This window comes from Petaurus breviceps, unplaced genomic scaffold (assembly GCF_028583685.1).
Source record: "Petaurus breviceps papuanus isolate PSGF00001 unplaced genomic scaffold, PetGlider_PUasm1.0 77, whole genome shotgun sequence".
Taxonomy (NCBI): domain Eukaryota; kingdom Metazoa; phylum Chordata; class Mammalia; order Diprotodontia; family Petauridae; genus Petaurus; species Petaurus breviceps.
Window position 1 is genome coordinate 5,445,930 of NW_027186492.1, and position 12,117 is coordinate 5,458,046.

Sequence of the window (12,117 nt, forward strand, 5' to 3'; positions counted from 1 at the left end):
TCGAATCCCAGGCTCAGACGCTAAGCACCCACCCAGAAACACCTGGCCGTGTAACCTTGAGCAAGTTACTTAACCCCAATTGCTTAGGGGCGGCCAGGTGGCTCAGCGAGTAAGAGCACCGGCTCCAGTGTTGGGACGACCTGGGGATTGAATCTAGGCTCAGATACTTAGCACCACACCCAGAAATAACTGGCTGTGTAACTTTGAGCAAGTTACTTAACCCCAATTGCTTAAAAAAATTAGTCCCTTTAGAAAAGTGATTATTTTAAAAAGCTTGTTAACACTTCCCCAGGGACAAGAGTGTATGTTGAAAGAAACTAGTTGAAATGTCTGGACTGTACACCAGGGGCAAAAGGTCTCTATATTGGCCACCACCAATAAGAGACAGTAACTCGTTCAAATGCAACTGGAAAAAACACTCAAAAAACAAAATGCAATGTTTAAACTTGCATTGAGGTTGTGACTTTTGTTGGTTGTGCCACTATGGTTTGTTAGCAGACTACACTTGGCCAGGAACTGGGAAAGCACTTGGTTTGGGATTTTAACAGTGAAACCAATGTACAGAATCTCAGCATTCCAAGCATTTTAGAAAGTGCCTTGGAGCTCCTTTTCTGTCTTTAGCAATCTCCTCTATAATCTCCCCAACATATTTTTTTCTCCTAAAGTGATTTAAAACCTGTGTCCACCCCCATTCAACTTTGCTGGCTCCTCTTGATGACCTGTATACTCCCCTTTCCACCCTTTCTTCAAAGGGAGACGTAGGACACCAACTTACTCAAGTCAAAATTTGCACAGAGCTATCTAAGAACAGAATGGGTTACTTTAAGCGGGTAGTCTTTCCCAGGAGTGTTTAAGTGGAGACTGAATGACCACTTGGTGGGGATGCTATGGATAGAATTTTTTATTTAAATTGGGGTTTGAGCCACCTTCTGAAAGGGCTGAACAACAACAAAGCTCCCTTCTGATTGTACGAAACTTATAAGCACTGAAAAGTGACTAAGTTGGCTATAAACAGACAATTGGGCGACAATTAAGTTGACAGAGCCAATTATTAAAAGTATTTAAGTTTTATTTTCCTCTCGATATTTGCTTTACTTCTTCCTTTACAAAGTTTCATGGAGTTCACAGTTTTGTACCAAAATGAAAGAGGGCCAAGGTATTTGCTTATTAAATACTTCAGAACTGTCTCACCCATTTTCATTCTTCTAAATTCACATATTATGTTAAAAACTTCTAAAATCAAGAACACTGAAGTAGGTCTGGTGTATGTATAACTAAGGGGGGAAAAAAAGGTTTTTTCCAACATCATTTGGACTGTTATCTAGGACATCTTGTAATCTACAGGGTGTCCCAAAAGTCTTAGTACAGTTTAAAGGCTTAGCTAAAACTTTTGGGATACCTGGTACATCTCAGTTTCAAAAGTCTGATGATTGCCACATGATATAAAGACCTTCTATATTGGGGGAAGTTTGTTAAAATTGTAGTTGTTTTTGATAAACGATATCTTAGACACATTTGTACATGAAACTCAGTCAATATCCTATCACTACTCCAAGGACAGCTTCTACTTACTATTTGCTAAACCAGCATCACTGGTCAGGAGAAGGCAAGCTGGAGGTGGGAACCTCGCCACAGCCCAGAAGGGCAGTTGTATAAATAAATCCTCACTGTCCTAAACCTGTGGGACAGGAGGAAGAAGCAAATGAGGTAACCTGCTTCTCTTCAGACCCTGAGGAATAGAGGTGGGAGGAGGGGATGAATCAGTGGCACAAAAAAACCCATTATTTTGCAGAGTCAGGTACTTGTGGATGGTACTTTCCTAAAAGTCTCAGGGGCTGCTAAACTATTAGAGTGCAGTTAAAAGGCTAGAGACTTTAAGCCAAAGTAAGCAAGCCAAGAGCCTGCACTCCCTGCTTCTGTCTCACTTGAAGATATGCGCCCCCCCCCCCTCCACTCCGGACTCCTGCCTATCAATAATTCCCTTCTCTATATTGGTTACTGTTTCCCTAAAGCAAAACTGACTTCAAACCATGTTTATGTCCAGTTACTGAAGACTTATGGTATAACTGACAAAAACATCACTCAGCAGGATTACATTAACTCACACAGCAAGTTCTCTGCACACAAGTTACAGGTCGTCTAGAGTAAAGCAACAGCCTGCCATGGTCCAGGTCTAAGGAGCAGATCAAAGCTGACCCGCAGAAGAATCTTCTCTTTACACAAAGGCAGGGATGTGCTACTGACTGACCTTATTCAGGTTCAAGTAATCTCACAGGTCTAAATATTTCCCTGTTTTTTTATCTACTTCACTGTGATTTGCTTGTCTTAAGCATATTCTTTTGAACCTAAATCCTAGCCTGAAACTCTAAGTGGGGCTGCAGTAACACAAACATCATTTTAAACCACACACACACACACACTCTCTCTCTCTGCAGTTCCCTGGGGCTCTAGTCTCCAAATTAGTCACAGCTAATCAAAAGTAGCATCATAGAAATGGTTCCTGTAATACAACCTCAACTTCCAATGAGAATCTATTCTGACCTTACTATCTGTCTTACCTACCACTGATTATATTCTCCATACCACTGTCAACATACAAGCAATACTTTATGCTCAATGTTTCTCTGTGAGATGAGATCAAAGGCTAAGGTCAGCTGTGACATTCTTGAAGATTATAACAAAATATAAACAAAAAAGCCTGAAGGGTCTGCACCTGTCTCTTAAAAACACTTTATGTTATGTAAGCATTTACTCCTTCAATTCCAAGCTAGAATTCACATCTGTAAGATTTTCATTTCTAAAACAGTGCGTCTGTTAGCTTGTGAATGAAACATCAACATGTTCTTACAATAGAAATGCTTTCAGCATTCTTCCAAAGAAATTTGGGAGATGTGGCAAACTGTCAAAGGTACACACATATACACACATCAAAACAGGAAGGCAGACACACTGCATATCCTCTTTCACTTCAGCTACCTCATCTCTTAAGACTCAATCACCTCCTGTCAATATCCTCAGACTTCCCAAAGAACATCCTATATGCCACTTTCCTGTGGTATTAGGGCTTTTGAAAGTAATTACTTCTAGGGCCACCAAGCCTTGATCTTTCAGCCTTTTCCCAGGTCACTTTCCCTTCTGTTTCAAAAAGGGCTAACCAATGGAAACAAGTATTTAAGGACTACTAATTAATGGATTATCTGGCTTACCACATGGGCAAGTCTGGCACTGCTCTGGATTGTGGCTTTGGTTCTAAATATTCAACCCACATAAGGCCTAAAAAAAGAACACCTAGCCGGGCCAGACAGACCCAAATGAATTCCCCTGAGAGATGTATTCCCATTATACCCACAGGCTGGCCTGAGTTCTCCAGTCACAACTCTCAACCTTTAAAGGAAGCAGAGATGTGAAATGAGAAAAACCTTTTTAAAATGCCACTTAAAAATGATAAAGACACATGAACCTCACACAATAGAATCTTTCTTCTTCCTGAACACAATTCAGTTTAAAAAATGGGTTTCTTCCTCCTAGAAATAGAGAAGGAAGGAACTTATAGAGCCATTTGAAAGCCCCAAATCCTTTTTACATACTAGAGTTGAAGGGAGGATATGTGAGTGTACACACTGAGGGAAAACCTGCATCTCTCAGATTCTGAGACATTCACATCATGAAACTATATTGGTTCTTTCCTCCCTTTCTATAGACTTCTAGGCAACATTTCAGTGCCAGACGAATCATGAAACACCTTTCACTTTCACTTCTAAATGGCCTAGAATGCCACCCCCATCAAAAAAATCAGTCTCAGTTAAATGTCTAGTAAGATTTTTTTCTTATGATTGCTCTCAAAAGAAGGAGAAGAATGCTCCCCTTCAACAGGAGCCCAAGCCAGTATTATTCCTCTCATTGTTTGGTAGGATGGAAAGGAATTGGATTCTCGAAATAAGAAATTTTAGAAATCCACTTGGTTTTCTACAGGTAGGTTCAGGAGTTCCACCCTAACTCCACATAGTCATCATAAGGTGTGGTTGGATCTTAGACAGAGGAAATGGGAGCATCATTTATAAGTCCAGGTAGAAAATTACTGTGTTCCAAGGCCAGGTCAACCTAACCTGGCTTGAGGGGTGGGGGATGGGAAAAAGAAGTCATATTTGTATCAAGCCTTAAGGTTTTAGACCCCAAAAGCTTAAGAATCAGAAGCCAGAAAACAAAATGAAGGCTTCCCCTCTATTATGTCTCTGTTACTAGATTATATTTGTACTACATACTCCAGTTCAATAGTGAAGATCAGTGTTATTCATATAAGCAGAGAGTCCTACTAAGAAGCAGTTGGGTAGGATTCAGTATGTTTCTGCTGAATGAAGAGGGTTGAGCTGCTATGCCCCACGTCACCTGAAGTGCAGTTGTTTGCAGAAATTGCAGGTGTTTCCACCTCCTTAAAGCACTGTGTCCTTTATCACTTATCATAAACTTCATCCAATTTGAAAGGAATATTGACACTTGAATAGTACATTGTAATGTGAAAAAGCAAACGATTTACATCCAATTTAACATGAAAATACCTGGCAGTAACTTGCAGAAAGGAAATTAAAACTCAATCCTGGAAATGCAGAATCTGACTGCATCTAATGATGAGATATTCTGGTTTAGTATCTAAACCATTTTAGTAACTTAAATTTCTAAAAAAAAAAAATTATCTGCCAAGAATGTGACTGACAAAGATTCTGCATCTATTAAAACACCTGGAGCACATTAATGGACACAGATCATGTTGCCCTTACAGAAAGGCAATGTGTATCTGCACTGCACCATCCCCAGGGGCATGTTCTTAACATTTGTTACACCTCATTAAATAACAAGCCTCCAGCTTGACCTCAAAGAATTAACCCATATTCCCAGAACTGTAAAGGCTCTTAGCATCTTTAGCCTGACAGAATAATCATATTCCCCTTCCTGCCTTTTTTTAAAGGGGAGTGGGAAGGCAAGGGGAAGAGAAGAAGGCTGGAAGGAGTAATACACGTAGAGGACTGATATGGGCAATAACAGGTCTAAATAACTTCCCAACGTGGGAGGAAAAAACTTCATGAATCAATTTTGCTGTCATCTTCTGCGTGTCGTTCAATATGTCCTGCTGCATCCTGAGAAGAAAGGGACAGAGAAACACATCAGTTAAGAGCTAACAGAAGGCACATATCAACCTAAAAGACAGACTCCGCCCTCACCACCCAGATACCATATCATGAAAGACAGTCATTAATTTCTGCAATTTTTCAATTTATGATAGTAATAATAGCAGCAGCATTACTAGGAAGAATAAAAGCATTCCAAACCTACGATAAGGGCATAGTAAGGTCTCTGAATTCAAATGCTGGGTTTTAAAACTGAATAGTGTTTTTGTGTATCTGAAGTAACCTGCCCTCTCAGTGCTAAATTTCAAATCTAACTGCTACAGAATAGTTCACTTATTATTTACAGGCCAAACATTACAGAACAAGCATCATCACAAGAAATCTGTGTGTATATATAAATAACAAAAAAAAAATGTTCCAATTCCCTTATCTATAGCAATATTCATAACAACAAAATTCTTAGACATAAGAATTGGCCTTATGTCATTTATTAGATCTCAAGAAAGATGGCTTAAGGGGAATAGAAAAGGTACATACACGTACATGTACACATACACGTGTACACACACACACACACACACACACACACGATGATTTTGTTGTCCCTAAAATAGACTGACTGGGATCTTATGAAATAATCAGAAGTAATATACCTTCAGTCTTATGCACCTTTTCTCTAGGGGTCCTCAGGTTGATCAAGAGTTACTGAATTACCATGAATCTTATAACTTTAGAGTTGGAAAGGACCTCAGAGTATGATCACCTATTACAACACTCCCCTCATGTGAAACAACCAATTCTACATAGCTAGCTAGCAATGACAAAAATGGAATAAGAAGCTAGGTATCCTAACTTCCAGGTTACACATACCTGCTTGGATCCTTTCCTAGCAGTAAAGAACGCATCACAATTCTTCCAACGACATTTCAAAGTCTGAAAGTTTGGGTTGGTGTGGTCGGTTAGCAAGTGTTGTTTGAGGTGATCCACAACTCCAAATATCAATGAGCAACCGTGCCACTAGAGGAAAAAGAAAAGATGAGAGGAAAAAGTTAAAGGTAACACAAGGAAGAAAAAATGGAGAACTTCCTCACTTGGACCCTTATGCAATTTCCCCAACTCTCTATCTCTGTTATCTCATTAATTCCTAGAAGACTTGGGAACTCTGAAAGCTGCTGAACTGTTTTACTTGCCTGTGCAGAGGATGATAAAGTTCAAATATATCCAAGTTACACCAAGTTATAAAGATAAGGCACACAGGAAGGTCTGGTACATGAGCAGACCACACTTGGGTTAAGACTCAAGAGAGATACAAGTACACCACCAGCATAATCCTGAAAGTTCAGGGTTTGGAATTTACTTAGTTGGTGCTGGACAAGAAGCTCAGAGACTGGGAATAGAGAATATTTGAGGACCACAAATTATTCTTTTTAAGCAAATGTAAGAAATCTCAAGGGAGATGGTTACAGATACAATTGACAAATGAGTTGGCACAGACACTTATGGCATAGTTGGGGCGAGGGGAGGGCAGCTAAGTTACATTCTAGAATTCTGTTGGCTATTCTCATCTGCAGAACCAGAGTGTCTCTCTCCAATTCTACAAGGCTGTGAACCACAGACCTCCCATTCTCCAAAGGGCATGCCTTACAAGAGACTTCTCTGAGCACTCTATATTTTTTCTAACTTTTGTCTCCAGCATGCTTTAGTAAACATGCACATAAAAGTTGTCTAAATTCATATAGCTATTTTACTGTTTACCACTTCTCTGGTACCATAAACACTCAGGAGATAATATCTAGTAGGTATTCAAATAAATACTGATAATGATCATGAAGGTCCAACAAAATTAAACTGAGAACAAGTAGCATGAACTACAAATATGCTAGAAGAAAGAAAAGATCTGCTCAGAGAACTCCAGAATCTCAGAGTTGGCAAGGACTTCAGAGGTCACCTAGTCCAACCTACACATATGTAGGAATCCCTTTTCTAGTAATCCTGACCCTTGTTAGCCAGCCTCTCCTTCAAGGTCTCCAGTTAGAAGGCACTCCTTACCCAACAGCGAAAATTCTGCATCAGATTTAGCTTTACAGCCTGGATGCTACCATCATAACAGCCAGTATAAATCTGGAAAAGAAAAGAATAACACTAAGCCCAACTGAAAAAAAAAAAATCTTCAAAATAAAACTCAGAAATTAGTTGTAGCCATAGAAAGTAGGTGGCAACTATGCTTGTGGGCACATGCATGTCCGAAACACAGACATACTACAATAACTAGAAAAGCAGAACAACTCCAGAATCAGGCTGCTCGCGGTAAGCGCCTACTGTGCGCCTGGAGATAAGAGGAAGGGAAAAGACTGTACCTCTTAAGGAGCTACAGGGGGAAAACAACAAGCAAATAACTACATATAAACAAGACACATCAAAGAAAACTGGACATAATCTCAGGAAAAAGGTGCCATAAAGAACATTACAGATCTAGCCCAACGACTTCATTGTGATGATAAAAACTGAAACCCAGGGAGGTTCCATGAGACTTGTCCAAATTTACATAAGTTATCTGGTTATGACCAAAGAAGTGAGCTTCTGGGGAAACTGAAGCTGATGGAAAGTACAAAGTGGGAAGGAACACAACACCACTCCTCTGTGGGAGTTGTACAGCTTTCACCATTAAACTTGTGACCTGTTCCACCAATCCAGCAGTGATGTATAAAGAAGCAGGATGAGCTGAAAGTTGCTAACTTCTCTGGTAACTCCTGGTAAATATTTTGCTTTATAATCCCTGCCTATGTTTCTATCCCACATTACTGGCAAATACCTTGTAAACTCATCCACTGTCTACCAATCTAAGTCCTTGAAAGTCTGGCGTATTGGTAAATCTTAAGAGTGGAAGTCTCATAGAATTATATTTCCTTTTAGTTTCTTGACTGACTCTAGGGTTCTCTAAGTAAGCTAGGATATCATCTGTAAAAAGTGATATAATTCTGTTGCTTCCCAGATTACGCTTTTTCCCTCCATTTTATTTTCTTGCCTGCATTTCCAGCACTTACATCAAATAATGGCAGTGATGGAAATCCTTGCTGTACCCTGATCTTCCTCTTCCAGGTTGTTCCCACTATACAGAATGCGAGTACGGCTTAGCTATGTCCTAGAATTTGGGGCACTGTCCTCTTCAGCATGACAAGCTGGCTTCTTTCCATTATGATTTATCTATTTTATTTTACATTTTTAATATATATTTTATATATCTATTTATACTATTTATCCCATTAGGAAAGATCCATTTATTTCTATATTTTCTACAGTTTATTGTTGTTTTTTTAAAACAGGAATGGTTGTTACATCTTGACAAAGGCCTTTTCAGCATCTATTGATATGATAATAATCTTATTTTTTTGCTCTTGTTATTAATATGGTCTGTTTTATTGGTAGTTTTCCTAATAACTGCATTTCTGGAATAAATCCAATCTGGCCAGAGTGTATATAATTTTTGTGATATGTTACCATATTTTCTTATACTTTTCTCTGTTTTAATTTCCCCTGGTTTAGGCAGCCACTACCAATGCAGATTGAGGTCATCTGCAATTCAGAGTCTCAGAGAGCTGACTGACAAGTGAAGTGACTTGCCCAGGGCCACACAGCTAACATGTGTCAGAAGTCTCTTAGCTCAGAGGCGGACTCCTCCCCCCCCTCTGTGCTCCGTGAGGCGTCGCCATCGGAGACATCACTCACAGAAGTCGCCGTGTGACAGCGCGGACACTTACCATACTCTTATGGATAGTCATACACATTATCATATCCTTGTGACCTCCATAAACTTGCAAGCGGTCATGAGACTTGGGTAGGGGAAAAAAAGCATTGGAAAAAAGGTTATTCATATATCTTTATAGGACATGCTCACCGAGGCTCCATACAAATAGAATATGAAACCAAAAATGAATCACAGGAACATAGGACCTTGCATTATATTCATTATATTCCCCTTCACTTTAGAGAAAACTGAGGTCCATGTGGTTAAGAGACTTGACTAAGGTCCTACAACTAACTAGTAACAAAAGATTAGAACCCAGCTCCTCACAACTCCTGACATACCCCTCCTCTTTCCATCACACTAGAGAGTCTTGGGCTTCTGTGAAAATTACCTGACTTCAGGGAACTGATGATGAAGGATACTACCCAGAGATAGACTAATATGCAGATGGAGACTAATAGTACTGAACAAGAACAATATGGGAATTTATTTTGCTTAACTGTGCTTATTTGTTACACAAGGATTTTCTTTTTTCTTTTCCCCAATGGGGGGAGGTAGGAGAGAGGGAAAAAAAATGCTTGATAATAAAAAAAAAGAAAACCATGAGGTGTGTCCCTCAAGGAGAGGCTTAGTAACCAGAAAGAATGAAAAGTCTAGTCACTAACCGTTTGTAAGGTTCCATGTTTGAGACACTGTCCCTTCTGTTGCTAAGAATAATTTAGTTTTACCGTTTGGCAATTTTGTTCTTTGCCCCTAGCACTCTGAGGGCTGAAGCCAGATTTGGCTTTTTTAATTTTATCATTCCTTCCCCCCTCAATGATATTTGCTAGCCCAGCACCCCTTCTTTCAGGTATTTCTGTGAATCAGTTATTCTAATCATCCCATTCTGATCCAATCCCTGATCCTGACCCTTATGTTTTCTGCCTCCTGCCCCACTCCTACAACTGGGAGAGGAAAAAATAAATCAAACCCAGATAACCCTGATGTACCATGTTACCAAAATACGGCTCCAGAGTCTACCTGTAATTCATAGACACGAACAAACTTATCCAGGCAGGCAGTCACCATGACCTTCCCCAGAATGTTCACCACAGTCACTGCGTGGTTGTGACCTTTATAGATTCGTACTAGTTCACCAGTCTATGGCAGAATAAGGGAGAAGGAATAATTAATGGAAATTAATGAAAAATCATTAAACCCCCTAAGTCCTTTCTCTAGGACTCACTCACCACTACTTAAAATACAAACTAGTGCCTACTACTTGGCACTCACAATGCTAACAAGTGAATGTATAAACAACACTGCTGAATCCAAGTCCAAGAACCTACCCACAATGGAGGGCCTATGGGAGAGCTCAGCAAGGAAATGTTCCCCTTCTCCCACTGGAGACACACTACTGCCAAGTCAAAAAGGTCTCAAGTGACCAGGCATAGATGTGTTACCCCACAGAATGCCAGGACACTAAAGCCGGAAAGGCCACTAGAGATAATGAAGTAACATGCCTGTCCCCCATCTAAGAAATGAGGAAACAAAGGCCAACTGCTAGCTCTTCTGCTCTCAGTTACACACTTGAGGCACATATTGATTTCCCAAGTCCCACCGTATGTATATTATCTTGAAATTAAGTGTTAGGGACTCACAGTAAACCTTATAAAACTCACACTGTTCTTGAAGTCTTGAGTATATCAAAGCCTTTGGGGATTGTGTCAAGGAAGTTCAATGTGGTCTATCCAAGCACCTTATATACAGATGTAATCCTAATAACATTTATCATGGAAGAAAGTTGTGCTTCCTATTATGTGTGTCCCAAGTAGCATCCTAGGCTGAAATCACTGCCAGAATCAGTATGACTTACATGAATGTTGTGGGCATGGACAGACTGGTCACTAGAGCCACTGAACACAAGATCATTCACCACCTTAAATAAAAAATAAATAAATAAGCCAGAGTATGAAATCGATCTGGATTTGTCATATTCCCATAATGTACATCAAATTATCATTTGTTGAATTCTACTTTCCAGACTGATTTGATGTAAACATCATATAAATACATGTGGAAAAGATTATTTTTCTGACCAAATATATCTGCAATGACAGATCCTCCATCATCACCAAGGATTCTTACTGAATCTACCTCAAATTAACCACTGTTATATATGAAGTATCAACAAGCCTTTGGGCAGGCCACCTGTGCATGTGCAGGTATCAATGTGAATATATCTTAAAATAACATAAACAAAACAGAATTGTTAATTATCATTTTCAGAAGGAAGAGCTATTCTTTATTTAAAATGAAGGCTCTGAAGACTAGAAATGTCATCCAAAACCACAACCTTCCAAACACATGCAACCCCAATGCCCTAAAGCCCATACTTGCCTTCATGCAGAGAATGGTTTTGCTGTGGCCCTCCAGTGTTCGGAGGAGCAGTCCATTGCGAGCATCTCGAACACTGATGGTAGAGTCATAGGATCCCACCACCAGCAGTCTGCGGGCACCTTCCTGAGCTGTAGCCAGGCAGCTAACAGCCCGAGGACCATGGCACTCAAAGACATCAAGCTGCTTGTTGGTCTAGAAAACAAACCATGGATCTATGAAGAAGTAGATCCCCTACTGGACAAAGACCTCAGAGAAAAATTTCTTTTAGTAAGCCACTGCCCTAGGGTACAAAATCTCTCCTATCTTGTCATCTTCCCACACCCAATTTGCCCTAATAAATTCATTAAAAAAAAACTTTTCTGGATACATTTCATTTTTTAACTTATTTCCTGATACCACTCCTCATGCCCACCCTACTCAATCTTTTCCTTTTAACAGAGAAAAATAAGTAAACCCAAACAATACAAGTAACTGAGTCTGATGGCTCCAAGAGCATACTACATTCACTTGTACTGTGTACTGAAAGGAGGCAAGGGCATTTTGTCATCTGTTCTGCAGGCTTAAGACTGGTCATTATAATTATTTAAGTCAGCCTGCTTTTTTTAGTGTTGTTTCAATTTCCATTATTGTATGGTAGTTGTCATTTTCTTTGTCCTATTTCCTTCAGTCTGCATCAGTTCATGTTTCCCTGAATTCCTTATATTGTTTCTTATTCATGTTTGCACTCACAATTTGGTCAGTGAGACATATTCATTTTTTACTCATTTTTTGTTACTCAAGTGTTGGTAAACATGGGGACTTTCTGCCTTTAATCTCCACAGGGTATGTATATATATATATATATATATATATATATATATATATATATAT

The 12,117-nt window shown here is 39.5% G+C and overlaps 1 protein-coding gene across 6 annotated transcripts in view; it reads right to left on the reverse strand.

The window, feature by feature from the left end:
* Positions 1-1,048: 1,048 nt before the first annotated feature.
* ZNF106 (zinc finger protein 106) overlaps positions 1,049-12,117 on the reverse strand; it is an 85,240-nt gene continuing 74,171 nt past the window's right edge. For all 6 annotated transcript variants that reach the window (XM_069105838.1, XM_069105843.1, XM_069105842.1 and 3 more), the window contains 7 exons: positions 11,248-11,439; positions 10,724-10,786; positions 9,889-10,008; positions 8,882-8,953; positions 7,173-7,244; positions 5,994-6,140; positions 1,049-5,132 (listed from right to left, as the gene is read on the reverse strand). In XM_069105838.1, coding sequence (XP_068961939.1) covers positions 5,076-5,132; positions 5,994-6,140; positions 7,173-7,244; positions 8,882-8,953; positions 9,889-10,008; positions 10,724-10,786; positions 11,248-11,439 — 723 coding nt within the window. In that variant the 3' untranslated portion in view covers positions 1,049-5,075. The remainder of the gene's footprint in view (positions 5,133-5,993; positions 6,141-7,172; positions 7,245-8,881; positions 8,954-9,888; positions 10,009-10,723; positions 10,787-11,247; positions 11,440-12,117) is intronic.